Raw genomic sequence first — 27708 nt, forward strand, 5'->3', positions numbered from 1 at the left:
AAATAATTTATTAATATGGTATAGATTAATTAGTACTATTTAATTTGAATTTATATTTATTAATTTTTAAATAAAAATAAGTATTACAAATTCAGATATAGAGAAAACAAACAATTTTAACTATTCAGTATTCAAATCTTAATACAACATTTTAATATTTAAATATGTATTCGGATTGAAACATTTAAAACAAATGAGGCCTAATAAGTAGGCCTATTTAGTGCAATGAATAATTGAATATTTGTTATAAATAGAATTCTATTTAAGGTGAATGTCTATATTCTAGAGAGATTCTAGGGTTTATTACTTGGTGGCTAAGTCAACCTTTCCCTATAAATAAAGAGGTTCTATTCCATTGTAAATCATCCCATATCTATAAGAATTCCCTTTCTCTCTACTTTGCTCTGCAATACTCTTCTTCTTCTTTTATTGTTTCATAACACGTTATCAGCACGAGATTCTAACCAATTGAGTAGAAGCTTTGTGATTGAGCATAATGGTTGTCAATTGTTCCATGAACTTCCTTTATGATTAAATTCTGGATTAAAGGTAAGCATTTTACTTTTCTCTTTCGAATTCTTGACATTCTACAATTTGATTTTAAATACAAACAAAGACGATAAATTTTGATTGTAACTCTAATGGAGTTTGAAAGAAATTATAACCACTCGAAGTGGTAAAATTTCTATGTCTTGCCATGATCAAAGTCATGTATGATCGTGAGCACAAGAAGTGGAAACCCGTCCCATTGAATTTGTTTCATTCTCATTCCCTTACGAGAATGTAATAGCAGTATGTAATAAGTCTGAAAGAAGATAAAATTATTATTATGAATGTATCAATGGATGTGGACGTGGCAATAGATGAAATTATAATCGTCATTATTGTGGTAATGAGAACAATAAGGATTCTCAAAATAATCATTCACTCTGTGAAAGTAATATCTGTCATCGATTTGACATGAGATTTTATATAGCACATATAGATGATTATGGTCCATTCATGATGGGAATGTGACAACATCTGATTTATGAAGACATATTCATTCTTGGAAGAATATGAACGTGCTATTGATATTGAATATACCACACTCACCTCTAGAAGGAGGTTTGAGATGATATAAGAAAATAATGTCATTATTATGGCATGAATGGTCATTGTTCACGTACCTATTGTACGCCAAAATATTTTGGCAATATGATTATTAAAGGACAACAATAGTGCAAGAAACATATCTTGCATATAATTTTGACCATAACCATAATGGTATAACTTTCTCTTTAAAAGAGATATTCACCATATGGATGTTAATAAATATGTGGTAGTACCAAATTAATTAAGAACTCTGCAAGAGCCAATTATTACTATTTTGGAGAAACACAATTGATTACCAATAAGGTATTGTGTTGTAGTAAATCTCAAAGAAACTTATTCAGTTTCCAAAGTATACGCGAAAGCGGTTGATTATATTGAGACTATAAATAAAGAAAGATTTAATATCTTCTATTACTACAATTTGTAGCAGGATAATATGTATGTGAAAAGCTACCCACTTTATTCTCCAGTTTGTACTACACAAATAAAAGAATACCACAATAAACTGAATGTTTGTTGGTATGAAAACTCATATCATAATAAACTTGGAGTTTATTGATAATTGCACATATCATGATGTAAACCTGAAGTTTACTAATACAGACAATTTTATCAAGCATGGCGTATTGAGCAATCTTGATTTAAGTACGATGTGCAAAAATAAAAGAGAATTCACATGGGTAAACATTAAAGGACTAGAAAGTTCTTTATGAATTCTCTTATGTTGCTTGTTCTCACTAATTAATAGACCAACTAAAATTGGGATTGAATCCCATGAATTCTGAAAATATCAAAGGTGAATATGGGCTCATTCACCTGCCATGTATACCACATAAGATGCATCTATGAGATGATTACATGTGCGATTATTATTAACCCGCAACCTGGCCGGTGCTTGCGAGGTAACTTGCTCAGTAATTTAATTTCGAGCATAATTTCCAGATTTTCTATTCAAGAAGTTCATCTTGATAAGTTGGTTTACATCACAGTTGGTTTAGCAAAATAATTTATTGAGTGCCTCCACTTAATAGCTAAACTATTGCTTATGAGAACAAAGTTATCTATGTCAGTTTGATATAGGTTATATACGAAAGTATATTACATTCTCCCCTCGCAAGTGGTTCACAGTCAGGAACCAAATAATTCCATCTTATTATTATTGATGTGCGGTGTATATTTTGATTAACACCATAACACACAAAGATGATGAAGCAAGTTAGTTTTTCTAACATGATGGGGAGAGATGATAACATTTGAGAAAAAATTACGCGGAATGAATTATCATTTTTATATCTAGATCCTCGAATAAAATAATATGAACTTGAAGTTCGTAAAAAGATAATTCATTTGCAATATATTGCAAAGCATGCCAGACGCATTTGCTGACCCAAAGAAAGTAACTATATTCTCATTGCAAATGCTCCTATTAAGTCCTAGAAGGACAAAGTCTATGGTACGCTTAAACCATATAGACAATCGGTTTCAAATAAACTTCTTGATAAAGAAGATGAGCAAATGATCAAAGTGATCATAATAAAGGAGGCAAGTGATCTAGAAGATCACATGACATAACACATCATAAAATCTTATGAGAGATTCAGGTACCTGAATATATGAATGAAGAGATCTCTATGTTATGTTTTTATAGCGCTAAATATAGATGAGGATATTAAGTCTGTCGCCTATAGACACAAAAATATTGGCCAAATGGAAGAGACACAATTCGAATAGAATTGGTTTCATATAAAAGACATATAATTTTGTCTATGTTATTCAAATACTTGAAAGTATAAAGTCAATGGTATGTGCAATCAGTTTTCGATATCTTATATGTCTAGTATGACATAAAAACTTGATATGCATCTAAAGTCTATTATATGGCTTATATGACTTAACTTATATGACAATCCTTGAAGGATTTAAATCGCTTGAAGCATATACAATTCTTGGTCCCGAAGTACCGTATGATAAGTGTAATTTGTGCACATATGTATTTTGCTATAACTATAAGCATGATAATGTGATAGCGAGAATACCTCTACGGAGATATTGAAAAGGTCATTCTACGGCAGTTTATGAAGACATTACATCTCTATCAAGAATGATGATTCAAGATGCAATATATTCATTCAAGTTAATATGGCTGATTTGTTTATCAAGTCTCTACCAAAGATCGTTTGAAGATGGTGCACAAGATTGGAATGCAAATGCTTAAAGATGTGAATTAATGCTCTCATCAGGGGGAGTTAATGCGCGTTGCACTTTTTTTCCTTACAAAGTTTTTGTCTCACTGGGTTTTCCTTGCAAGGTTTTTAACGAGACAACCAAAAGGCGTATTGTTAGATATGTGTACTCTTTTTCTTTTACTAGAATTTTTTTCCCATTGAGTTTTATTTAGTTAAGGTTTTAACGATGCACATTATCTATTGAATAGACATTCAAGGGGGAGTGTTATAAATAGAATTCTATTCAAGGTGAATGTCTATATTCTAGAGAGATTTTAGGGTTTATTACTTGGTGGCTAAGTCACCCTCTCCCTATAAATAAAGGAGTTCTATTTCATTGTAAATCATCCCATATCTATAAGAATTCCCTTTCTCTCTATTTTGCTCTGTAATACTCTTCTTCTTTTATTGTTTGGTAACAATATTCATGTTGAATGTTTAAAGAAAAAAAAAATGCAGTACACGTAGACGCATAAAGCAATACTAGCACTTTAGAATAAATAAATAAATAATAAAGCAATAGCACAGAGCTACAAGGGGCAATAGAGTATTTAGAACGTGAAATGAGGTCCACCTGGTCTCTCTACGGTTGCGGGGTAGCAACACATTCGGTTCTGCAAATCGCCAAAGACCAAAAGACCATTTCTCGTTCATAATTCTAGATCCTTCGAGGCGACCAAGCAAAGTCATTTCTCTATCTCCGAACGATATCCGATCGGCCGGCGATCAAGGTGCAAAATTTTGTTACTTAGAAAATTCTCTGTTTGCTATAATATTACTCATGTATATTTTCAGATTTAATTCCCAAAAATCTTGTTAGGATGAAGTGATAATTTGGTAATTGCTACTCGATTAGGTCTATATCTAACCTAATTTGGAGAAAATGTACTCAGTATGTTGAAATTGCTTTTTTGTTGTGATATGAAGGTAAATTTGTGAACAAAATGTGTAAAAGCAAACAGCTCTTACCCGATTAGGTTTATTTCGAATCTAATATGGAGAAACTATCCTTTCTGTGAATCTAAGGTAATTCGTGAACAGCTATGGTAACAGTTAGTCAATTTATATTCAATTAGGTTTATAATATTTGGAGAAAAGGGCTTAATTTGTTGAATTTACGGTTTTCGGGCTATATGAAGGTGATTTGTGGACAGAATGAGTAAACAGTTAAACAATCTTCTGAGTAGGTGAATCGAGTAGGTGCATAATTCATTGAATTTAATGTGTCCTTTTTGTGACTCTTAGGTAATTCGTGAACAGATTGAGTATAACAATTAAACAAATTGTATTACTCAATTAAACAAATTGTATTCGGTTAGGTTTATTTCGAATCTATTGTGGAGAAAAGTTGTTTAATTTGTTGAATTTACCATTATTTTTATTATGTGAAGGTAATTTGTGAACAAGATGAGTCAGGTGTTTGAAGGATATGAGCGACAATACTGTGAGCTTTCAGCTAATTTAACGAAGAAGTGCACCTCGGCTAGTATCCTCGATGGAGGTGAGTAACAATAATAGCTCCTTTCTCCTCATTTCTTCTCAAATATCTGTGATTGATTGTCTTCAATCTTTGACATAAAAAAGTATATGGAAAGATCTTGAGCAGAGTGGATGCAGTGGATTCCTGTTACTCAAACCTACTGATTTGGGATTGAGACATAAAAAGGATATCGAAAAATATTGAGTTGAATGGACGCATAGGACCCATATAGCCGAACCCACATAGTTTGAGATTGATACATAAAGAATACAACAACAACAACCACTAAGCCAGCCCAAGCTTGTTAAGGTCGACTGTATTTATCCTCAATATCGAAAAAAAAAAAAACATTTGAGTGGCTTTGCCCTCTTTTTGCTGGAATACATGATGTGTTTGTACAACGAACTTTTAATTAACAATGAAAGGTTCAATTGGTGGCTAAAACTTGAGCTAAAATGTGGGTGGTGCGTTGTATAGTGAATTTGCTTCTTGATTAACTTTCTCATGGAGTTACTTAGCAAATTCTGATATATTTTTCTTTTACAAAATGCATGCGTTTTAAATTATTAGTTGTGTGCACTTCGATTGTTATAAGAGGAAAAAATGTAACCTTTATTTCAGATTCTGTCCAAAATGCTTTGACTCTATCACATAGAATAGGAAACAAGATAGTCTGAAAGGAGATAGCCAGAACAAGAAGGAGATGTTATATGTTTGACCTTAAGCTTTTATACACATAATTCTTTTTTTTTAATTCTAAGTTTTTTTTTTTAACGTATTTCTTGAAAAGTTATTTTATATAACTTTGTTAGAATTAGGTCAGAGATCTTCAAATTACGGCATTAATCTGATTAACTATTAGCCAGATAACTTCAGAGTATATACTGGCACTTTCTTTGTGATGATCACCACGTTGTTATACTTCTGATGTATTTTACTTGTTCTTCTATGCATCATTGGTTAAGGTTTTTGTATGGACGTAACTTATAGGTTATAACCGTTCAAAAGAAAGTTTGAGAAGGAAGTCAAAATCCAAGAACTGGAATGGATAAGGCAGGGGAGAACATTCTTGTAGATGCCATGGTTCTAAATTTACAGTGTCAAATGAACTAAACAAATACATGCTTTCTAGATTTATTTTCCTTGATATTTTTTCAATGCATTAGCTGTCTGCTAAGTAACCAGGCTGCTTAATTCAAGATTATCCCTTTTCTTAATAAGAAAATGGATTTTGGTCTAACTCAAGCTCAAAAGAGCTAACTCATGAGGGAAGGATTGCCTCCTCAACCAATGTGAGACAATCTAACAACCCCCCGCACGTTGGCCTTGATGATTTGAGCATGGATAAGATAACGCGGGGCTCAACATAGGGTAAACCAAAACTAAGAATAGGTCTGGCTTTGATACCATGATAGGAAAATGGATCTTGCCACAAAAAAGTTAGATCATGAGGTGAGGATTTTCCAAGACCATATGAAAGACAACATCCCATCTTTTCAACCAATGTGGGACCATCTAACATATTTTAGAAGTTACTTTTTCAGATATCTTTTGCTGCTTGAATTTTGATTCATGTGTATTGCATTTTAACAACTACATAATGTTGTTTCCTCTTAACTGCTTATCTGTCGTCTGTTCTTCACGATCGCAGAACAGAAGAAACAAAAAGTGTCTGAAATAAAAGCTGGTCTGGATGATGCTGAGGCTTTGGTAATTCAGAGAAAAGTTCCGTCAGCTAAATGTTTTTGCTTGTCTGTTTGTTGACTCTGTTTATCCACGTTTCAGATTCGGAAAATGGACCTAGAGGCTCGGAGCTTACCACCTAATGTGAAGGCCACACTTCTTGCCAAGTTAAGAGAATACAAAAGTGATCTGAACAATTTGAAAACTGAAGTTAAAAGAATCACATCAGCGAATGCTAACCTAGCTGCAAGGGATGAGTTGCTGGAATCTGGAATGTCAGATGCCATGATGGTAATCAGCTCTCTTCTAGCGTTCTCTGAACGCTTTTCATTTTTTTTTATCAAGGAACAATAAGTTGATTTTAACCCTTGAGAGGATTGCGTAAGTAGATTCACTCTTACTTTGATTCCTCCTTAAAAATGCTGCTACTTTTTTCCTCTTGTTTACTGATTGGAAAAAACAAAAGCTGCTACTTTTCAGTCTCCAGTCGTACAACTATGATACCTTTGGGTTCTCCATCCTATATCATTTTTAGTTTGTCTTTTCTGTCATTTGAGTAGAGAAAAAAAAAGTAGGTTTAATAGTTTCCTATAATTAGCCCATCTCTTAGGCCTTTTTTTTTCTTCCAAGAAGTTGTTTCTTGTATTTCAGAATATCTTTGTTTTGGGTCAGTTAATATTTGACAGTAAAAGATTATTTCTCATTCTTTATTATGATCCACAAGCCTCGTTGAGCTATCTATGATTTTCTTTTCCTTCGAATTGCTCTTTGAGCCATTGTGCTATCTCCCTTTGCTACTTCCTCCGTTTCAATATATATGACAGTGTATCTTATCAAAAAAAATATTATCAAAAATTTATATGACGGTGTTTGACTGTGTACGGAATTCAGAAAAAAAAAAAAATTTCAAACTTGTGGTCTAAATAAGCCATAGACATTTATGTGACTAAAAATCATCTCATTAAGAGTAAAATGAGAATTATTTCTAAGCGAGGAAATCTGACATTCTTTTTGATAGAAGCTAAAAAGGAAGTATGACATATAAATTTGGACAGAGAGGGAGTAATATTCTACTTCTAGTGATAACATTGCTTTCATCAGAGATTAAGCAATTGCTCAATCAAATGTTGATGCATTGGGATATAGGTCTCTGCTGATCAAAGACAAAGGTTGATGATGTCAACAGAGAGACTAAACCAGTCAAGTGACAGGATCAGGCAAGGTCGAAAAGTGATGCTCGAAACGGAGGAGCTTGGGGTCTCAATTCTTCAAGATTTGCATGGGCAACGTCAGTCTCTCCTGCATGCACATGACACAGTATGTCTTTTATCTGTTAGTCTCCTCTGCTAGAATGAAGAACTAAGAAGAAAAAGACATACACAGAAAAAGAGATCCTCCAATTTTAATATGCCGTTTTTCTAAAGATTCTATATGATGTGAACTAAAATTAAGTTATTGTTTTCATGTGAAGAAGGTAAATGTTAAAGTAAGGTCGAGCTTAGAGTATCTAAATATGCAAATGTGATGATCAAACAAGTTTCTTTGTTTCACAGCTTCATGGGGTAGATGATAACATTAGTAGGAGCAAGAAGATACTGACAACCATGTCAAGGAGGATGAGCAGGAATAAATGGATCATTGGTTCGATCGTTGCTGTGTTGGTCCTCGCAATCCTCTTAATTCTTTATTTTAAGCTGTCCCATTAGCTCAATGGACGACTTTCAGTACAGAAAAACGTGTATTTTTTTGATGCGTTGATTTGAATTCATCGTATGGTCGTGAGGTCAGTTTGGGTTTTTTGCTGCTTGTGTTTCGCAAAACCTTAAACATGCTTCTCATCCTAAGTAATTCTCCGTGCTGTCAATTAACATGTCTGGATCTTGTGATCCCTGACTGATTACGAGTAGCGTGTATTTAAGTCTATGCAACTAAGTAATTTCTTTGCTTTACCTTACCCCAAGACGCCCTCCCTTGCATTGGTCCTGATATTGCTCCTATTTGTCCTTTCAATTGATGTAAGAATTCGTAAACTTACATTGGATCTCTTTCCAGATGATGGATTAGATAAACTCCAAGACGATTTAGAAATTTTCGTCTGTTGGGAGTTCATCTAGCTCGAGTGATTGTCTTAAGTTATATGGTAGATGGTTGTCCTTGAACATTGTGCCTGTCTTCAAAGTAATTACAAAATGTTGGATTTCTCATTTAATCTTCTTCGCCAGGGTACGCCATGTCAAAAATGTACCCTGCAATTGTCCTTCACATTTAAACCTTTTTTTATGTGTAGACAGGTAAGCTGGTTATTGTTTCTGCCACTTCAATCTACAAAAGCTATTTATTATAGGGATGAACTTGTATACTTTTATCAAATATTTGCGTAATGGAACAGTTAGGCTAAGGTGCCGAATTTGAAGTGGCTTGAGCTCATGAATCCCTTTTCCTTTTTCTTTTTGTAGCAAAATTATTTCCCCTTTTGGGTACTATTAGGGCTTATTTATTCTAAGTAGGGGAGAGATTAGGGGATTATTCCATGGCTATGAATTTAACATGTTTTGTAGAATGTAAAGCATCGACTAAATGGGCGGGGAAAAGGACCGAAGAGTTTGCTATAACTGTACTGAAGGAGACTAAAGTTGCAATTATCTCTTCTTTTTGCATCATACTTTGAGACCAATGCTTTTGAAGATGAACTCCAGAAAATGTTATATGTTGTTTTCTGAAGCACAACTTGTTTAAAGGGAAGCGGCAATTCCAGGTTAGAAGGTCTTCCCACAATAGCACCAACTCTTCCCACAACTGAGCCATTATCGAGAAGGTTATGTCGTATAGATCGGATTCCAAAGCAATAAGAACAAAGCCTAGCACGCACATTTCACTCGCTGAGTTCTTTTGCATCCACGCCTGTATCGTCAGGCTATGGAACACGGAATCAGAAGTGAATTGTGAGTCGAACTGAAATGCAGAGAAGAATGACCGGCTTCATTTCCGATTCAGGATAGAAAGAGACCGAAGTGTAACTACTTGATAGCAAAGAGTATCCAACGCAAAAACACTTTACCATCCCGTTGCTTAACACTAGGGGGACCTTGCATTACCTAACTTGTTTATGATAGAAACTAACAGGATCATCTACTTTCCTTCCGAAAGGACGGCTCCCTTTTGGATCTGATACAAATTTTATCCCTACTTGTGATCAAAACATTATATACGATGCCATACCCTTCTCCTTCTTGTAAAGCTTGTCAGAGAAAAGTTCAATAAAAAATTACGCGTATCTTGACCTTTTTATTTCTGTAGAGCTATATCTATTGCTGCATTAAGTCACTCGGATGTTAAGACAAACAACAGAGGGATGTGTATAAAGGTCATTCATACTTGTAATAAGTTGAAAAATCACCCAATATATGAGATTAGAGGAAGCAATGTCATTTTTGTCAGACAGTACAGGCTACTCCCTCATTAGAGAACTACATAGCCATCAGAAGCAAATTGTAAAGACACTTAAGTTATCCTGTCAATGAGGCACCTCATCGATCAGGAGGAATGCACAACTAACTTTTTCGCCACCAAGCGGATGCCTGCAGTCTGTTGGTAGTCGTATGAATCCACCGAGAAATATGCATCCAACAGAGTTCCTGGTGTAATCAAGGAATCCAGTTCTGCCACATCAAACCTATTGAACATGAGCTTCTGTGTTGTGGAAGACTCTTTCTGGTATATCTCTGTGACCCAGCGAGAGATATTAGCATCCACCGCAGTTGGTAAACTGCACACATACAGTATAATATCAGTTTGAAGCGTGAGAGGGATATTGATTCAGTAAAAGGGCTCGTTGTCCTGGTAAGTGGAGCTGTGGAGGTGTGAACGACAGGAGAGACAAAATATCATAATACTTTCAATAGAAATTAGGAAAGCCTGGATTAGCCATGCACTAAAAGCTCATCTATTACTTGTGCATCAGGTTGGAAAATCTTAAGGAAGACTAGCATATGCACTAGCAGACATGTCTGATCTTACATTAGAAAGCATAACGGAAAAGGAAAATTTGATCTCATATGCATCAAGGGCATACCAGGAAAATACAGTACAAGTAAAAGCTCTCCTGGTCTCTAATAACAGGAAAAATTGGCAGATTCACTTGTCTGGAAAAGAAAGAAAGGAAGTTCAGAACTTACTTTAAACGAATGGTAGGACAGTTCATAAAGCCAGGCTTTCTGCTTACCACAGGCCTCCATTCTGACATGCTACCTGTATCCTCATTTAATTTCTGCACAAGATTATCAATTGCATCCAAAAGTTGGCATAGGTCTGATGATGCCTCCACCACAAAACTCAACCGTGGCCGACCAGCATAATCAACAAACCTAGTACTAATTCCAAACCGCACCTTCAGGGATCTAGAGCAAACTTGCAATTCAGCATTGTTGTACAAGATTTGTAGCTTCTGAGTCCCACGATAAAAGGGCGCTAGAATTACGGAGACAGAAGAAATTGAAATATTATTTGGTTCTAAGAAGTCAGTGCAGCCAATGTAACCTCCTGTTGCAGTTGATGCAGAAGATTGTCGAGAATCTGCTGAACCAGGTTCTTCTTCCATGTCGTCTAACTGAATGGATTCCCTTACTTCGGCGCTCAATTGGACCAAGTTAAAAGCGTCGGGCCTAGAGGAATTTGTTTCAGGAAGATGTGGTATCTCCACATTTCTGCTTACAAGTGGAAATATTGGATGATCTGATTCTATGTTGTCTTCTGCAATAGATTTCAGACTTTCTATCTTGACACTCGATGAAGGTATATCTGTACTGGAGCCCATCCCCTCCAGAACAGCATTTCCGTTAGTGCGACTTCTTATAGCAGTATTAGGAGACACCCAACTGTTCTCAGTTAATATCTCAGGCAGGCTGGATTCCTGCAGGTACAACAATTTAGCTATTCAACCCACGGCAAAGTTCAATTGTCTATTCGGCTCAGAACATAAGTTCTGGAAATGAGAGAAAAATATCAATATATATCCTCGTAAGATGCGGTAGCATGGCCATGCAGTTAGATTGTACAGTGTCAACTGCCGTATCTAAAAGCTTGTCTGTAAGAGAAATGATTTTTTTTAGAGGAAGAGAAATGACATTTTTATAATTTGTTTTAGATCTCTGAAGAATTGTCTTAAGATTTGAGCTCCAGATCTGATACCATTTTGAACCATATGACTCAACAAAAGTTTAAGCTGTTAGTGAGTTGACACTTCTATGTTTACTTTAGATTTGCAACAATTCACTTGCTTTTCTTGGGTTCATCTTTGATCAGTTCTTGAGCTTCAACTTTGATTCAACATTTTAATTTTATCAACAAATATGCAACTATGCTCTAAAGCCCTTTTGCAAGTCCAAATTGGACAGCCTGTCAAAAGGTGGCCCCAATAATCAAAATCAGAGGCTCAGCATCCGCACTGCATAGCTTAAACTGAAAGGCTTGCAGTAATCTTGTTCCAAGTAATGGAGTAGTTCCTCTTTCTCATATATTTTCATGCAACCATTAAACATAATAACACAGATTTTTCCATCATATTACACTTGATGCTGAATTCTAGCCTGTCGAAGTTGTCAGTTTCAAAAGCCAATTCACACCTCAGTTAAGGCAGGCAGAAGGAATATTGCCTTAATTTACAAAAAGAGATTCGTGTAAAGAACTCAGAAGAGAATGGTTGAGAATTTTTCCAGCTGCAGACCATACTTGCTTTGGGTGTCAGGTTTTCTTTTAACTTTTTCCCTCTTCATTTATTGAAGTTGAGGCATTGGGGTAGAGGGTGTAGGAGGGGCTAACCAAGGATGAAGTTACACAAAGGGAAGGTATAACAATCTAATGCAAGTAGTCTACAGTTATGACATTGCGGCAATAGGCCCTAAGATATGAAAGAAAGAAAAATAGTACACTTCCTTTAGATCTGTTTCTCCGTAATTCTAACACATATGGCTGGCCGTATGGACAAATAGGAAAAAGGAAAACAATGCAACGAAAAGAAAAAACAAAAGCATGTCAAATTAGACTTCCAAGTATCTTTTTTCGAACTTAACTTCAAATAATACTTTTTTCCAAATATCAATCAATTCATATCCAAACGCTCAAGATTCTCCAAGTTTGAGAATCATTGTTAATATTAGCAACCTAGACTGGAAGAGAAAAAAAACAAAAGTACGGTCGAGGAACAGCTTACCAAAAACAAGACAGTTGCACAGTATTTTAGTACTTCAAAATTCATTCGAACATCATCCAAACTCCTGAAAAGTAGAACATCAAGGTTGAGAAAGTGAGAAAAAATACCCCAACAAGCTTGCAGTTCACACTGCATGGAGCAAAACCATCTAAATCACCTTCAATAGCATAGATTGTGTTTCCTATTGGAAAAAAATAGCAACACATTTTTCGGTTATTTGACAGTTAACTAACATCAAAATCTGCTGAAAGTAAAGTGAATGTCTCACACACACCAGGGACTTAAAGCAAAACTAACTAAATAAAAGCTAAAGTCAGGGAAGTTATGTCGAAAAACAAACTAGAAGAGAACGACATGAACCAAACAACAAAAACATATTCAATTTTGCCTATCAGGTCATACTGAGCAAGACACCTCTAACTGAAAAGTTCCAAGTAAATACAATAACACCCTATCCCGTTTCTTCAGTCCAGTCCACAAGTTAATAAGATAATATGTGCCTGGTCCACAGGGATGACTTATTTCGTTCTGATACCAACAACAAAAAAAAACCAATAGCAGAATCCAATCGCTACTCCACTTATTATGCTAAATTAAGGAACTACTTAATTATAAGCTGAAATGGGATTATTAATCCCATAAAAGAGTCTCGGCCAATTAGAATTTTATTTTGATAAGTTCTTATTGATGAAATACCAAGATGGTACAGGATAGTACAAGACTCAACAACATACCATACAACGGACTATCATGTTTCCCTCCAAACAAACTCAAAAAATCCATATACTGATCCAAGCTTTCTGTAAAGGTACTTCTTAGGAATTTGGCTAAGCCATTTCTTCACTTTATACGAAGTGCTTCTATTGTATATAATATAGTTGGAACACCTTAGGTTCTCTTCCTCTAGTTTGATTGTTATTTCATTTTTATAATGGGTGTTAACATGATTATGCCAATAAAAATGCTGTACTTATAGTCTGCTTGGTCAAGATTCTACAATCAGCTTATTTTAAAAAGTGCTTTTCCCAAAAGTACTTTTCATGAAAGTGCTCTTTGTGAAAAAGAGTTTGTGTTTGGCTACTTAATTTGAAAAGCACTTTTATGCAGCAATTCGTGTTTGGCCAAGCTTTTAGAAAGTACTTTTAAGTGTATTTTTCTTAAAAGTGCTTTTCAAAAAAGTGCTTTAGGGGAGAAGCTACTTTTTCTGCTTCTCAAAAACTGCTTCTATTTCTAGTCAAAAGCACTTTTTTCCAAAAAGAAGCTTGGCCGAACAGGCTATCCGAATTTAGATTATATAAATGTCTATTTTATTAGATTAATTTAATTATTCCTAAGAGTAGTTGCTTTAGTCAATATTCTCAAAACCAAATGCAGTATAGAGTAATATTATATCATATTCCTTTTGTTACATAGAAGAATTTAGTCGATTTAATCTTACACTTTATAAGACACTAACCAAGTACGCGAGAAGTTCAATAAAAGGATAATGACTTTATAAGTGTTCGTTCTCTTTTAACCCAACACATAACGTACTACTTTGACTCATTCATGCATACTTGATGTCCTTATATTTTATCCACAGACGAAACATGCCCATGAAGAGGATAGCTAAAGAGCATTAAGCTAATGATTTTAAAAAAGGAGAAAAACTCTGTTACCTATGTGTTTGCTGTCCAAGGCCAAAATAAGTAGCAAGAGAGGCCATCTGCAAACAGAATGAAACCAATTCAGTATTCAAACATTTGAAAAGATATCACTTCTTTTTGCAAAAGGCCCATAAGTGTTTTCCAAATGAAGGCAAAAAAACAAACACTTCTCCAACAATTGAGAATTCTTTAAGCCAACTGTCTCCGAGTCAAATTATCTAATTTCTCTACTTTTTCATGAAGAAGGCAGATAAATTTTGATACCTTCATGTTACCAGCTCTCCTTCCAAATCTTTGGGTCAACAAAGCAAGAGTATCAATTGTTCCCTTGGGTTCTGGTGCAGGCCTATTAATTCCAGCAAACGCCTCCCGAATCCTTGGACAATCGAATTTCAGAATATTGTGGCCCGCCCATATCCTCCCTACACAAACAACATAACAAGCACAGAGCAAAAGCAAAATCAGCCAATTCCACATAAAAGATAACAGCATCATACTCAACATATGTCCAATAAATTTAATCCAAAAGTACCTTTACCAAAAGCAGCTCTTAAAAGTATGTTTATACAAAATATATCTGTATAAAAATATGTGTAGTAAGTTTGCACACACTACCACAGATTTGTAGATCAGATTATGGTACTCCATATCAACTAACTTAAAATTCTGAATCCCTACCTCCATAGGAAGGTAAGGGAAGGAAACTTAAAACGGTCTATTTACCGAGCAGTGTGGTACAACCCACTAGCAGAGGTGCCAAGTAAACATGCCCATCAAGACTTCTCGCATCAGGCACTAACAAAATTTTAACGTCTAATTAGATCATGAATCATTCAAATTGAGAACATAAGCTCGTTGCTTTTTCTTTCCCTATAATTTAATTCCAACTTTGCCGAATCACTTATGTTATGATCTTCTACATCCTAGGTCTCCTTGTTTCATCATCTCGCTTATGTTCTGGACCGTGAGATTTATTCCTTTCGATCTTCATCTTTTTACCCGTAATAGGTATTGGTATATACCCGGATTTCATTCTTTCATTAGCAGTTGACAAGGTCGAAGTTATTCTATCAAATTTTTACATGATCACTTTGATTCAATCATATATCTTGGAATCAGCTTAAGTATTCCTTTTTTCTTATGTTTTTTCAACCCATTTTATCTAATTTCTACTGCAGGAAAAAAATACAGCAAAATCCACGTAAGCATGCCCATCAAGATTGGAGCATATAGACTCGTACAGAGTGTTACAGCTAAATTTCGAACCTGAGAATGTTACTCCTATAGTTCAACGACTTAACAATTCCCTTGAGAGCAAAAATCAAAATGGTTTTATCTGGTGTTCAATTAAAAAATTTCAGCCATTTCAAAAAAGGAAGAATCTTACTCCTCTATAAAGCAGTAGATACACATGTGAAAGAGATAAAAGAGATGGGTGTAGGGGTTAGAAACTGACCATGGAGAATGTCAAAAACTTTGTCGGCAATATCAGCGAAGGTAGGGGCAGAAGTGACAGCATCTCCGGTAATACCATTGCACCGAACAGAAAGTTGGGAAATGAGAGAGAGGTCGTCAGGTCGTACGAGGGTGGAGTAATTCTCCTGCTCCACAAGCTTCCTCGGGCAAATGAGAATTGCCCCAAATTCCAAGAGTGCATATCCCTGTCCGGTTCGTGTCGGAATTGTTGTCTCAACGTCGAAAAATACTATCTCCGACCTATCTTCCATGGTTTCTTATATAGCTCCCAAAATAACAAAGAATTAAGAAAGGAAATGGATGAAATAGTTGTGGCGGTGTGTTTGGATTTGAATATGTATAAACGTGGACGACTATATATGTTTTACTGGTAGATGTGCTCAAAAGGGATGACTATTGTAATTGGAGAAGATTGCTTGCGGTGGACGATTTTGAAGTGGGGTATGACCCGGGGGTGGGGGGTGGGTGGGTTGTGCTTTGCAGGCGGAAGAAGGAACTACCACAAAAAGTTTCACCTCACACGCAAGGAAGGAATACCAAAAGCAGATTTATGATTTTATTCTTTTTTAGTTTGTTATAGACTGTTTGGCCAAGCTGTAAAAATCATAGCTTATTTTGAGAAGTGTTTTTTTTTTCAAAAGTGTTTTTCTCAAAAGTACTTTTGGCGAGAAGCAGTTTGTGTTTGGCTAATTAGTTTGAAAAACACTTCTGAGTAACAATTAGTATTTGGCCAAACTTTAAAAAATTATTTCTAAGTGTATTTTTCTCAAAAGTGTTTTTCAAAAAAGTGCTTTTGGAGAGAAACTATTTTTTTCTGTTTCTCCAAAACTGCTTCTGCTTCTCATCAAAAGCACTTTTTTTCCTTCCAAAAGCTTGGCCAAACACCTTAAATTTTGGCCTAAAAGCACTTTTGGCCAAAAAGAAGCTTGGCCAAACAGGCTATTACACTCTGTTTGGATCTCTCATTGGAAAAAAGAGGTAAAAAAGACTTCTCAAGTCTTGTGGAAGAATATAGGACACAAGGAGTTCGGGGGTCAAATTAAAAATAACAAAAGTTGTGGGTAGTTTTGAACATCTCCAACATCTCCCATGATGTTTGAAACATCTCAATGATATTTGAAACATCCCGAGATGTTTCAAACATCCCGATGACGTTTCAAATATCTCCCGGGATAGTTGAAACATCTCTCGGGAGATGTTTCAAATGTCCTGGGGATGTTTCAAACATCACGAGAGATGTTTCAAACATCCATCGGGGTGAAGGAGGAAGGGGATGTTTTTGTAAATAAGAAAACTTTGGGGGTTTTAAAGTGTCCCTTCTACTCCATTCTTAACACTTTCGTCTTAAAAATTTATAGTATAAGTTTTAAAGTGTCTTAAAATTTTAAATCCCCCCTCATTGTTCCCCATCGTTTTATAATGTATTCTATCGGATCGTATCGTATCATTTTATGAATATAATATTTGGATAGATTATATTATTTGTTATTGTTAAATAATATTTTGTTGTTTGGTTTGACTGTATCGTACTGTAACTAATAAGTTTACTAAAATACTCTCAACTGTTTAAATATTAAAGTTATCAAAAAATATGCATAAAAATATTTTTAAAAAACAAAACTGAAGAAGGAAAACTACCTTAAAATTGAGTTAAAAGCAAATTAGGAGAAAAAATAAAAGAGAAGGCGGAAAAATATCTTTAACGTTGGCGGCAAAAGTTCTGGAAAAAAAATAAAGTAGGTTATAGGTTGGAGATTTGGAGTTAAAATAGAAAAAAAAGGTAAATGGTAAATAGAATTGTGGAGTAATAAGTTAGGACTATTGGAAAGAAAATTAGGAAACAATCCCATCACATCAAATAAGTTGTTTTAAAAAAGGAGACTTTTCATTGTTCCGAAACAATAAATTTAACAATACAATACAACCAATTTTAATGAAACAATCAAAACAAACATTATTTTGGAATAACAATACAATACGACACAAGGGGAACAACCATCCAAACAAGTTGTTAGTTGAGCATTCACGCTGTAAAAGCGGGAGAAGTGTTCTCTATCGCATTTTGTAATTATTTTGTATTCTATCTGTGTATGTTATTTTTGCAAATGAATTTCGTTTATCATGACATACTTATCATAATAGAAGGTTTATCCAAGTAGATTGTTGATAAAATTATTATGCGTAGGAGGACGTTTAATACAATGCAGAAAAAGCATGATTACATTTGGATTTTATGATGTATATCTTTGTAATGAATAAATTAAGCAAGTGAGCAAAAAGTAAATAATAGACGATACAGTAAAAAAAAATCTATATATGAGTTGTTGTTATAAAATAAAAACTGTAAAGTAAAGACAGGTATAGAGAGAAACTGTTATATTATTCGAATTCAAACTGATGTACATAATGAACTGAAATCTCTTTTATTTATAGAAGAAAGGAAGCTGTTGTGTAAGCTGCTACTATACCAGATATGAATAATCTTCTACTGAGAGCAATGTTTATCCATAACGGAGTACTGAAAGGATAAGCTTATTATACCCGATATGGATAATCTTCTACCGGGGGTAATGTTTATCCATAACTGGGTACTGAAGGGATAAGCTTATTATACCCGGTATGGATAATCTTCTACCGGGGGTAATATTTATCCATAACTGGGTACTGAAAGGATAAGCTTATTATACCCGGTATGGATAATCTTCTACCGGGGGTAATATTTATCCATAACCGGGTACAGAAGTGATAAGCTTCTTCATGAAGCTTATTTTCAATAGAGTACTAAATAGATAAATATATTTACGGTGGAGTCCTATATGGATAAGCTTCTTCAGGAAACTTATTTACAACGAAGTACTAAATGAACATCCATAATATAATATATTTATAACACTCTCCCTTGGATGTTCGTTAAAAGATAATGTGCCTCATTAAAACCTTACCAGGAAAAACCACGTGGGAAAAAAATCTCAGTGAAGAAAAAAGAGTATACATATTTAGTAAGACTCATTGCTAGGTGCCTCATTAAAAACCTTATAAGGAAAACCCCATGAGAAAAAACCTTAGTATGGGAAAAAGAGTGCATCGCGTATTTTACTCCCCTGATGAAAACCTTGTTTCAAATATTTGAGTCTCCGCATTCCAATCTTGTATACCATCTTCTCAAAAGTTGAAGTTGGCAAAGATTTAGTGAATAAATCTGCTGGATTATCACTTGAACGGATTTGTTGCACATCAATGTCACCACTTTTCTGAAGATCGTGTGTGTAGAATAATTTTGGTGAAATGTGCTTCGTTCTATCTCCTTTTATAAATCCTCCCTTCAATTGGGCTATGCATGCAACATTGTCTTCGTATAAAATTGTGGGTCTTTTCTCACATTCCAAACCACATTTTTCTCGAATAAAATGAATTATTGATCTCAACCATACGCATTCCCTACTTGCTTCATGAATAGCTATTATCTCAGCGTGATTTGAAGAAGTAGCAACAATAGATTGCTTTGTGGAGCGCCATGATATGACAGTACCTCCATATGTAAATACGTAGCCGGTTTGAGATCGAGCTTTATGGGGATCAGATAAATAACCTGCATCTGCATAACCAACAAGGTCTGCACTATCTTTGTTAGCATAAAACAAACCCATATCAAGAGTTCCCTTTAAATATCGCAATATATGCTTAATCCCGTTCCAATGTCTCCGTGTAGGAGAAGAACTATATCTTGCTAGTAAATTAACAGAAAATGCTATGTCAGGCCTTGTAGCATTAGCAAGATACATTAGTGCACCAATTGCACTGAGATAGGGTACTTCGGGACCAAGGAGTTCCTCGTCCTCTTCTGGAGGTCGGAACAAATCCTTATTCACTTCAAGTGATCGAACAACCATTGGTGTACTCAATGGGTGCGCTTTGTCCATGTAAAAGCGTTTTAAGACCCTTTCTGTATAGGCAGATTGATGGATAAAGATCCCGTCTGCTAAATGTTCAATTTGCAGACCAAGACAAAGTTTTGTCTTTCCAAGATCTTTCATCTCAAATTCTTTCTTAAGATATTCAATTGCCTTTTGGAGCTCTTCTGGAGTTCCAACAAGATTTATGTCATCAACATAAACAACAAGTATAACAAATTCTGATGCCATTTTCTTTATAAAAATACATGGACAAATAACATCATTTATGTAACCTTCTTTCAGCAAATATTCACTAAGGCGATTATACCACATGCGCCCAGATTGCTTTAAACCGTACAAAGATCTTTGTAATCTGATTGAATACATTTCCTGAGATTTTGCTTCAGGCATTTTAAATCCTTCAGGGATTTTCATATAAATTTCATTATCAAGTGAACCGTACAGATAAGCTGTAACTACATCCATTAGATGTATTTCAAGCTTTTCATGTAGTGCTAAACTGATGAGATATCGAAATGTTATGGCATCCATAACAGGTGAATATGTTTCATCAAAATCGACTCCAGGTCGTTGTGAGAATCCTTGTGCAACAAGGCGAGCTTTGTATCTTTCAACTTCATTTTTATCATTCCTTTTTCGCACAAAAACCCATTTATGACCAACTGATTTTATACCAGCAAGTGTTTGGACTACTGGTCCAAAGACCTCTCTTTTAGCAAGTGACTTCAATTCCGATTGAATTGCCTCTTGCCATTTTGGCCAATCAGATCTTTGTCGACATTTTTCGACAGATCGAGGTTCAAGATCCTCACTATCTTGCATAATATTAAGTGCAACATTATATGCAAAAATATTATCCACCACTATTTCAGATCGATTTAAATTAATCCCATCACCGATCGAACTTATTAAAAGTTCCTCACTCACATGAGCTTCGGGTTCATTGATTTCTTCAGGAATCTCAGAATTAATCAGATTTTGGGTCTCTTCAGGAGATCCCTTCATAGTATCGTTTTGATCATTTATCGATTTTCTTTTTCGAGGATTTCGATCCTTAGAACCCAAAGGCCTACCACGCTTCAGGCGTGCTTTAGGTTCACTAGCTCTCATGCTAGTAGATGGTCCTACTTGGACATCAATTCGGATAGGCACATTCTCTGCTGGGATATGTGACTTAGTTATCCTTTTCAAATCAGTAAATGCGTCTGGCATTTGATTTGCTATATTCTGTAAATAGATGATCTTCTGGACCTTCTGATTACATATAGGGCTACGGGGATCAAAGTGAGATAATGGTGAAATTTTCCACACAATTTCTCTTTTGATTTCCTTTTTCTCTCCCCCTAATTGTGGAAAATTTGTTTCATCAAACCGACAATCTGCAAATCGAGCAGTAAATAAATCTCCTGTCAATGGTTCAAGATAGCGAATAATAGAGGGTGATTCAAACCCAACATATATTCCTATCCTTCTTTGTGGTCCCATCTTACTACGTTGTGGTGGTGCTACTGGCACATATACAACACATCCAAAAATTCGTAGATGGGCAATATTTGGTTCATGATCAAAAACTAATTGTGACGGAGAATATTTATTATAATGTGTCGGTCTGAGACGGATAAGTGATGCTGCATGCAAGATAGCATGGCCCAAGCAGTAGTGGGCAATTTTGTTTTCATAAGTAGTGGTCTTGATATCAATTACAGGCGTTTAATAAATGACTCTGCAAGGCCATTTTGAGTATGAACATAAGCTACAGGATGTTCAACTTTTATCCCAACGGATAGACAATAATCATCAAAAGCTTGAGATGAGAATTCTCCAGCATTATCAAGGCGAATAGCCTTTATAGGATAATCTGGGAATTGTGCCCTTAATCGAATTATTTGGGCTAATAGCTTTGCAAACGCCAGGTTGCGAGATGATAGTAGGCACACATGAGACCATCTTGAAGATGCATCTATTAGGACCATAAAATATCTAAACAACCCACTTGGTGGGTGAATAGGTCCACATATATCCCCATGTATACGCTCTAAAAAGGCAGGGGATTCAATACCAACCTTCATTGGTGATGGTCTAGTGATCATTTTTCCTTGATAACAAGCATCACAAGAAAATTCGTCATTTGTAAGAATCTTCAAGTTCTTTAATGGATGCCCACTCGAATTTTCAGTAATTCGTCTCATCATTATTGATCCGGGATGGCCCAAACGGCCATGCCAAAGCACAAAAGTATTTGAATCCGTAAACTTCTGGTTTACGATAGAGTGTGCTTCAATTGTACTAATTTTTGAATAGTATAAGCCAGAAGATAAAGTTGGTAACTTTTCTACAATGCATTTCTGGCCAGAAATATTCTTTGTAATACAAAGATATTCCCTGTTCATTTCATCTATTGTCTCTACATGATACCCATTTCGGCGGATATCTATAAAACTCAACAAGTTTCTTCGGGACTTGGAGGAGAACAATGCATTGTCTATAATAAGTTTTGTTCCCTTAGACAGAAATATTCTTCCAGAGCCTTCAATCAAACTTATATTACGAGAAATTGTTGAAACATTTGCTTTTTCCTTATGCAAATAAGAAAAGTATTTCTGATCGTTGAATATGGCATGAGTTGTTCCACTATCAATAACACAAATATCTTCATGATTTGTCTTTGATCCAAACATAATTTGAGGGTTATCCATATTCTTCAAAATAACATAAATAAAATATATTATAGTAAACATCATTATCAAAGCATAACTTTTATTTATGTACAACAATTACATAACCATACTATCTATTACAAACAACAAAAATTAAAATATTTACATTTCTACAGATTCACTACCGATTACATGACTTGTTTCTCCTTCTGGGAGTGCAAAGTAATCAGCTACATCCAAATGCATGAAGTCTAAATTATCTTCAGAAATAAAATTTGCTTCAGCATTTTTCTCTGTCTTCTTCAGGGAGGCTTGATAAAGCTCAACCAGGTGCTTTGGCGTACGACAAGTACGTGACCAGTGCCCTTTTCCTCCACATCTATAGCATGCATTTTCTGCATTTGGCGCTTGCACCGCTTCATGCTTTTGTTCCTTCCTTTTCCACTGCTGGTGGTGAGGAGGCTTCTTTGGTGCATTATTATTACCATGATTGGGGTTTCTTCCCCGACCACGGCCATGACCACGACTGGGGCCACGACCTCTTCCACGTTTAGCTTGGTGGAAGTTCGTCTCATTCACTTCAGGGAATGGACAAGAACCAATAGGTCGGCTTTCATGATTTTTCATTAATAGCCCATTATGTTGCTCTGCTATAAGAAGATGTGAGATAAGTTCAGAATACTTTTTAAATCCCATCTCTCGATATTGCTGCTGCAGGAGCATATTCGAGGCATGAAAAGTGGTGAAAGTTTTCTCCAACATATCATGATCAGTAATATTATCACCACATAATTTCAATTGGGAAATAATTCTGAACATAGCAGAATTATACTCACTGATAGATTTAAAATCTTGTAGCCTTAGATGAGTCCAATCATAACGTGCCTGTGGAAGAATGACCATCTTCAGGTGGTCATATCTATCTTTCAAATTATTCCACAGTATGACTGGATCTTTAATAGTGAGATATTCCATTTTCAGGCCCTCATCAAGGTAATGACGTAGGAATATCATTGCTTTGGCACAGTCTTGGTTTGATGCCTGATTTTTATCCTTGATGGTGTCTGCTAGACCCATCGCATCAAGATGAATTTCAGCATCAAGCACCCAAGACATGTAGCTTTTGCCTGATATCTAGGGCTACAAATTCAAGTTTAGAAAGATTTGACATTATTTGGGAAAAGAAAGTTCTTACCACTAATACTTTCAAAGTATTTGCTCGAGATGTCAGAGTCTCGTGCTGATAACGTGTTATAAAATAAAGATTGTAAAGTAAAGACAAGTATAGAGAGAAACTGTTATATTATTCGAATTCAAACTGATGTACATAATGAACTGAAATCTCTTCTATTTATAGAAGAAAAGAAGCTGCTGTGTAAGCTGCTACTATACCAGATATGGATAATCTTCTACTGAGAGCAATGTTTATCCATAACGGAGTACTGAAAGGATAAGCTTATTATACCCGATATGGATAATCTTCTACCGGGGGTAATGTTTATCCATAACTGGGTACTGAAAGGATAAGCTTATTATACCCGGTATGGATAATCTTCTACCGGGGGTAATGTTTATCCATAACTGGGTACTGAAAGGATAAGCTTATTATACCCGGTATGGATAATCTTCTACCGGGGGTAATATTTATCCATAACCGGGTACCGAAGTGATAATCTTCTTCAGGAAGCTTATTTCCAATAGAGTACTAAATAGATAAACATATTTACGGTGGAGTCCCATATGGATAAGGTTCTTCAGGAAACTTATTTACAACGGAGTACTAAATGAACATCTATAATATAATATATTTATAACAGTTGTGCCTTATTCCTTATTCTACTCGCCGCTTTTCAATCTTCACAGAATGACAGAAATAACAGAAAAGTATATAGAATTGACAATTATCGGACTACGTTTTCTTGGATAGATTGGTAAAGTAAACAATGATAGTAAATATCATATTCTTTGTCTAACTTGGGGGATATGCTAAAAGGATCTATTGAAAACCCAAAAATGGAAGCCAATTGAATCATCAGTGCAGTACTAATGTATAATCCAGCAACTGTTCAGATTATAATCACGGTATACCGTCAAATTCAGGCTTGCTCCTTTTGTATGACTGATCGAGACTGGAACGCGACAAGCCAAAGTTTGGCCTCGTATTATATCGAACCATGATGCAAAGTTAGGTTGCCGAGCTCGTGGCCCAAAGACCAATTAAGATCGAGATCAACTAAGATCGAGATCGAACAAGATAGAGATCGAGGGAAGCTTACCGAATCGAATAACGGAAAGACGAAATATTCGCAATTCGGCGAGGATCACGACACGAATCCCGGTACATAGCAAGAAGAGGCCGATTAATTAGCCAATCATGGGATTTCTTACCTCATATAAAATTATACTTAGAGTAGGAGTCCCCTACCATATAAAGGGGAGTCTGATCATTTGTAAAGGCATCATATTCACACAATACAAAGCAATATACTGTCATTTTCTAGCTTTCAGTATCTTGTTATTCTGTTCATAAGCAAATTGAAACATATTTGGTTCAAGGGTAACTGAACTCGAGGGCCAAGGCTGTTCAATTCGTGCGGTTTAATTATTTCTTTCATCGTTAATATCAATACTAGTTTATTCTACTTAATTTGTACCAAGTTATATCACGTGTCCTTAAAACCGCGTATAAATTCAATTGTTATCTGATTTTAGGGTAAACAGTTTGGCGCCCACCGTGGGGCTAAGGATAATAGTGATTACCTGGTACAAACTTTCGTAGCACACAATATTTTACACTTGTTCTTTGAAGTATATTTGATTACAGGATTAAAAAATATCAAACTCTCAGTCAGCACCCCAACACAATGATCTCGGCCACCACAACGAAAATGTGAACATTGCACTAGGAAACATTGTAACCCCTGTTGGGTTCGATGGAATTCTGGCCGTAGATCCAATCGATGTCAGTTCACATGTAGCCATTAATGAAAATTTGGTTGTTGATCCCTAAAGTAGCATCCCCGGGGATGCCCGATCAGCTACTTAGAGCGCACGTGGCGGTGAAGATGGCGGGGTCAGCCTGCGGGTGATCTTCAAAATGTTGCAGGCTCAACAAGCAGCAATAACCAAACTCCAAAATCAGAACCATACACCGAGCAGGGTCGAACTCGAGCCATCCTAGGAAATCGTACACATGGTCAAATCGGTTTCCAGGAAATCGAACGAGAAGGAATCGGAGACCAATCCTTCTATCATAAAGATGCTCAAAGAACTGATAAAGCGAATCGAGACAGAGGAAAAGAAAATCGAGCAAAATGACAAGAAGGTGGAAACCTATAACTCCAGGGTCGACCAAACCCCGGGGCAATACCAATATTGAAAGGATTAGATTCCAAAAAGTTCGTACAAAAACCTTTCCCCCCGAGTGCGACTTCGAAGCCAATCCCCAAGAAGTTTCGTATGCCCAAGATTCCTAAGTATAATGGGATGACTGATCCAAACAAACACGTCACCTCCTACACGTGTGCTATTAAAGGAAATGACTTGGAAGATGACGAGATCAAATCCGTCTTGCTGAAGAAATTCGGGGAGACTCTATCGAAGGGTGCTATGATATGGTATCATAATTTACCGCCTAATTTTATTGACTCATTTGCTGTGCTTGCAGATTCTTTTGTAAAGGCACACGCCGGGGCCATTAAGGTCGCAACCAGGAAGTCGGACGTTTTCAAGGTAAGGTAGAAGGACAACAAGATGCTCAGAGAATTCGTATCTCGATTCCAAATGGAACGGATGGACTTGTTGCCAGTCGTTGATGATTGGGTTGTTCATGTTTTCACTCAAGGGCTCAACAATTGAAGCTTAGTGGCTTCACAGCAATTGAAGCACAACTTGATAGAATATACGGCCGTTACTTGGGCCGATGTGCATAATCGGTATCACTCAAAGATCAGGGTTGGGGATGACCAACTTGGTGCTACTTCGGGGTTTGTTTATCCTATCAGACACGTCGATAGAATCAAGAGGGATATAGACCGAGAACCGAGGTCGAACATGGATCGATATCAGCCTTATAATGGAGACCGTTGAGGCAGCGGATCTAGGTGAAATTCTGCATGAAATGAGAGGAGAAATGATTGAGGTCAAAGTTCACGGGGAATCATGAGTAAAAACAGCTTCGATAGATCTATCGATCCCAAAGAAGCACTACGATTGTCTGAGTACAACTTTAATATGGACACAACTGCCATCGTATCGGCCATTGGACGCATCAAAGATATTAAGTAGCCTCGATCTACCTTTTCAAATGGATCCAGCACAAAGGGATCCCAACCAAATATGCAAAAATCATGGCACACATGGCCACAGGACAGAGGATTGTCGACAATTGAGGGAGGAAGTAGCCCGTTTGTTCAACGACGGTCATCTTTGAGAATTTCCGAGTGATCGAGCTAAGAATCACTTTAGAAACAAGGATTCCAACAAACAAAATGGACAAGACGAACCCCATCACATCATCCATATGATCAACGAAGGGGTCAATGTTCCTCAAGGTCCGATGATGAAGCGCACCAAAGTGCCAATCACGAGAGAAAAATGAATTCCGGATTACTTACCAGAAGGGACTCTATCTTTCAATGACAAGGACGCATAAGGAATCATGTAACCTCATAATGATGCACTGGTAATCTCTTTACTTACGAATAAAACTAGAGTTAAATGCGTGCTAATTGATCCAGGTAGCTCGGCCAACATCATTCGATCGAGGGTCATAGAACAACTCGGCCTGCAAGACTAGATCGTACCTGCGGCTCGAGTGCTGAATGGATTCAACATGGGTTGCGAAACTACTAAGGGAGAAATAACATTGTCGGTACCATCTAGGAAACCAAGTTCTATGTAATCGAGGGGGACATGAGATACAACGCCCTATTCGGGAGACCATGGAACCACAACATGAGGGCCATACCTTCGAACCTTCACCAGGTATTAAAATTCCCAACACCGGAGGGGATAAAGACGGTTTATGGGGAACAACCGCCGCAAAGGAGATGTTTTCCATCGATGAAGTAATTCCGATATCAAACCTCTTATCAACAAAGGACTCAAGTTTGAAAGCGAAGCAGGAAGCCAAATAGCAATCATCAATGCCAGCTTCGACCCAATCGGACAAACAAGGGATTGATGAAGATGATGACTTCGGGTTCCCCGATATTTTATTGCCCCCGATAATTCTGACACTACCAAGTCAACAGTCGAAGAACTGGAGTAGGCCGTGCTAATCGAATATCTGCCCGATCGGAAGGCATACCTGGGCACAGGCT

At 36.2% G+C, this 27708-nt stretch overlaps 2 protein-coding genes across 2 annotated transcripts; one reads left to right on the forward strand and one right to left on the reverse strand.

The window, feature by feature from the left end:
* The first annotated feature begins 3854 nt into the window (after nt 1-3854).
* On the forward strand, nt 3855-8437 carry LOC104217376 (vesicle transport v-SNARE 13-like). Its single transcript, XM_009767612.2, has 6 exons — nt 3855-4051; nt 4712-4821; nt 6452-6510; nt 6586-6774; nt 7630-7800; nt 8037-8437. Exons 2-6 carry the CDS (start codon nt 4728-4730, stop codon nt 8187-8189), a joined length of 666 nt encoding a protein of 221 aa, XP_009765914.1. The 5' UTR covers nt 3855-4051; nt 4712-4727; the 3' UTR covers nt 8190-8437.
* Nucleotides 8438-9838: 1401 nt separating this feature from the next.
* On the reverse strand, nt 9839-16340 carry LOC104217375 (protein NEN1-like). The gene is made up of 6 exons (XM_009767610.2): nt 15794-16340; nt 14602-14759; nt 14350-14396; nt 12692-12755; nt 10659-11392; nt 9839-10249 (listed from the first exon to the last, which is right to left on the reverse strand). Exons 1-6 carry the CDS (start codon nt 16062-16064, stop codon nt 10018-10020), a joined length of 1506 nt encoding a protein of 501 aa, XP_009765912.1. The 5' UTR covers nt 16065-16340; the 3' UTR covers nt 9839-10017.
* Between the last annotated feature and the right edge of the window lie 11368 nt (nt 16341-27708).

The sequence above is a fragment of the Nicotiana sylvestris genome, chromosome 10 (genome assembly GCF_000393655.2).
Source record: "Nicotiana sylvestris chromosome 10, ASM39365v2, whole genome shotgun sequence".
NCBI lineage: Eukaryota > Viridiplantae > Streptophyta > Magnoliopsida > Solanales > Solanaceae > Nicotiana > Nicotiana sylvestris.

Excerpts from the sequence above, each read along its gene's own strand:
- LOC104217376 (XM_009767612.2), top strand. The coding sequence starts at position 4,728 with ATGAGTCAGGTGTTTGAAGGATATGAGCGACAATACTGTGAGCTTTCA. Across the intron at positions 6,511-6,585 it reads TGGATGATGCTGAGGCTTTG|ATTCGGAAAATGGACCTAGA; the intron begins GTAATTCAGAGA and ends TCCACGTTTCAG. Across the intron at positions 7,801-8,036 it reads TCCTGCATGCACATGACACA|CTTCATGGGGTAGATGATAA; the intron begins GTATGTCTTTTA and ends TTTGTTTCACAG.
- LOC104217375 (XM_009767610.2), bottom strand. The coding sequence starts at position 16,064 with ATGGAAGATAGGTCGGAGATAGTATTTTTCGACGTTGAGACAACAATT. Across the intron at positions 14,760-15,793 it reads AGTTTTTGACATTCTCCATG|GGAGGATATGGGCGGGCCAC; the intron begins GTCAGTTTCTAA and ends TTGTTTGTGTAG. Across the intron at positions 14,397-14,601 it reads GGAGAGCTGGTAACATGAAG|ATGGCCTCTCTTGCTACTTA; the intron begins GTATCAAAATTT and ends TTCTGTTTGCAG.